The 3,177-nt window shown below is 35.7% G+C and overlaps 1 protein-coding gene across 1 annotated transcript; it reads left to right on the plus strand.

Moving 5' to 3' along the window:
- Positions 1 to 845: 845 nt before the first annotated feature.
- Positions 846 to 1,570, plus strand: LOC118756101 (myb-like protein D; the record flags this gene model as incomplete). The annotated part of the gene is made up of 2 exons (XM_036490890.1): positions 846 to 1,221; positions 1,345 to 1,570. Coding segments are annotated over 2 exons (602 nt in total), but the record flags the coding sequence as incomplete, so codon positions are not given.
- Positions 1,571 to 3,177: the final 1,607 nt, after the last annotated feature.

Here is a 3,177-nt window from a genome sequence, read left to right on the forward strand (position 1 = left end):
CCGATATCCCAACTGCATGAAAACCCCTTGTTGCATGCGATTTTTCAGCCGATGACCTACTGAAGAAAAACATAAGTATTTTTCATAATTCAATTTCTTTTTATTTTTTATACAGGGTGAACGATAGCTTGTTTTCGTACATGTTGGGTTTCCACTTCTTTGAGATTAGCCGGTTATGAGCGAATTCGATAAACAATTTAAAGTATATAAAGCAGATTTTGATAAGATTACGAAACGCATTTTGCAAAATAGGCCGTTGTCTTCGAATGCGAAAAAATTAAACGAATACAAATATTCGCTTATCACAGCTTATAATAATATTTTATTACTAGTTATTGGTAATAGTTCGGCCCATACCTGTAATCTCAAAGAAGTCCAAGTTAAATTAGCTCGTTGCAAGGAACAGTTAGCAAAGTGCTTTAATAAACTGAATTGTCGCGTTAGGATTCCACCTGATAGCTTATCGCTAATTTGCCAATCAGACTTAGCTGACTCTGAGTCAGAAGAAGAATTTAGTGACGCCAAGTCAGAAGCTTCGGTACAATTCCGTCTTAAAAGAAGTACTTCACTTCCATCCTTTAAAGATCTGCTAACAATATCCCACGAGCCGTCAACAGCTACCAGTTCACCAAATATTTCTAAATATTTTCAAGAATTTTTAGACATGGCTACCCCTGAACAGAAAAAATCGTTTATTAGTCTTTGTGCCTCAATCATTAGGGAAAATTACAATGGAGATCCGCTAGCACTTGAATCGTTTATAGACAAAATTAATTTAATTGAAGATTTTGCAGATGAAAACTTAAATATGACTTTTATATCATTTTTGAAATCGAAACTCGAAGGCAAGGCACGTGAAGCAATTCCAACAGAAGTTAGTTCAGTTGGTCAAATAAAAGATGCGTTGAGAAATAGAATAAAGCCAGACAACTCGAAAGTTGTAGCTGGGAAAATTGCATCTTTGCATGTCATAAACAACAATTATACGGAATTTGCTAAGCGTGTCGAGGAGCTTTCGGATGCTTTAGAGCGCTTTTTGATCATTGAAGGTATGACACAGTCTAAGGCTCATGAAATGGCAGTCGAGCAAACAGTAAACGTTTGTAGACTCAATACTCGGTCGGATTTGGTCAAATCAATTTTATCGTCAACTACCTTCAGTGATTCAAAGGACGTAGTGGCAAAAATGATAGTCGAACAAAATAATCAAGTGAAAGAGCGGCAAGTGTTAGCGTTTCGATCCCGAGTAAATAGGCCAAATAGCTTTAGAGGTAGTTTCAGAGGGCACAATTTTAATAGGTACAACAATAACAATTTCAGACAAAACAACTCAAATTTCAATAGGTACAATAATAACGCTGATAACAGTAGGTACAGCAATAACGGTTCAAGGCATAACGGTAACAATTTCAACAATAATAGGAATCGGTCATCAAACAACAATCGAAACAATAACAGCAACAATAATAGTAATAGACGTCCAAATTCACGCAGTAATGCTAATGTGCGCGCTTTAAACGCCCACGCCCCTCAGGAGCGAACACTGAGGGCGGAAGAAATGGACAACTAAATACTTCTTTTTCAACAAAAGGCATATACTGTCTAAATCTAAATTACTCTGATTTTATTGAATTGCGAATTAATGGTTCAAACAAATTTTGTACGTTTTTAGTCGACACGCAAGCCGACATTTCTTTAATCAAATTTTCTAGCATTGATAAACATTTTTCTATAAATACGAACGATATAATTCACATTACCGGTGTCACTTCTGATACAGTTTCTACGTTAGGTACAATTACCATAAACTTGACTTTTACTGATTTTTACATTAAACATACGTTACATGTAGTAAGCGATGATTTTAACATACCATCTAATGGTATACTGGGTAAAGATTTTCTAAAAAGTAACAAATGCGTTATTAGCTATGCAAGCAATTGTATTTCCTTCTGGGTAGGCAATGAAAAAGTCGCGATACCAATCCTACACGGAACCGAAAGCGACACTCGTATCATACCACCCAGATGCGAAGTTTATCGAATTTTCAATTTTGGCAATTCGCCGGATCCACTTTTTGTAGAATCGCAGGAAGTTGAACACGGTGTATTCACAGCAAGATGCATAGTTAATGGCGGTAACCCAATTATTAAAATTATAAATACCACAGATGAAGTAAACATGTAAAGAATGTAAATATTCGGACTGAAAAACTTTCCGACTATCACGTTTACTCAATTAATAAGACCAAGACAGAAGACCCCCGAACGAACGAATTAATAAATATTTTAAAAAACCAAATCCCTACAGAAGCTAACAGCAATTTACTTGACCTTTGCATAAAATATGCCGACATTTTCGCTCTTGACAACGACAAAATTACATTAAACAATTTTTATGAACAGAAACTTAGGTTGACTGACACTGACCCGGTATATGTAAAAAATTATCGTCTGCCATATTCCCAACGTGAAGAGATAACTCGCCAAGTTAATAAATTACTAGATAACGATTTAATTGAAGGAAGTTATTCCAATTACAATAGTCCTCTAATTTTGGTTCCTAAAAAGTCTACTAATGGTCAAAAAGCATATCGTATGTGCGTTGATTTCCGCGCAGTCAACAAAAAACTTATTGCGGATAAATTTCCTCTCGCACGAGTCGACGATATTTTGGACAATCTTGGCAGAGCTAAATATTTTTCTACTTTAGATCTTTTTTCTGGATTTCACCAAATCCCCTTACATGAAGATTCACGTGATATAACTTCTTTTAGTACAGACCGCGGAGCATATCGTTGGAAAGTATTGCCATTCGGTTTAAGTATAGCACCCAACTCATTCTCACGAATGATGAGTATAGCTTTTTCTGGTATTCCACCGAACGTAGCATTTTTATATGTAGATGACATTATTGTCATAGGCTGTAGCGAAGCACATCACATTAAAAATTTAGCTAAAGTTTTCGAAACTTGTCGCAAATTCAATTTAAAACTAAACCCAAAAAAATGCAATTTTCTCAGGCCCGAAGTAACGTTTTTAGGGCACAAATGCTCAGCAAAAGGTCTGCTTCCAGACGATTCCAAAATAGTTGCAATTAAAAAGTATACTAAACCTACTGACAAAGATGCAGTACGTCGTTTTGTCGCATTTGCAAACTATTACCGAAGGTTTATCC

Source organism: Rhagoletis pomonella, unplaced genomic scaffold (genome assembly GCF_013731165.1).
Source record: "Rhagoletis pomonella isolate Grant_MI unplaced genomic scaffold, Rhpom_1.0 Rhpom_scaffold_08780, whole genome shotgun sequence".
Classification (NCBI taxonomy): domain Eukaryota; kingdom Metazoa; phylum Arthropoda; class Insecta; order Diptera; family Tephritidae; genus Rhagoletis; species Rhagoletis pomonella.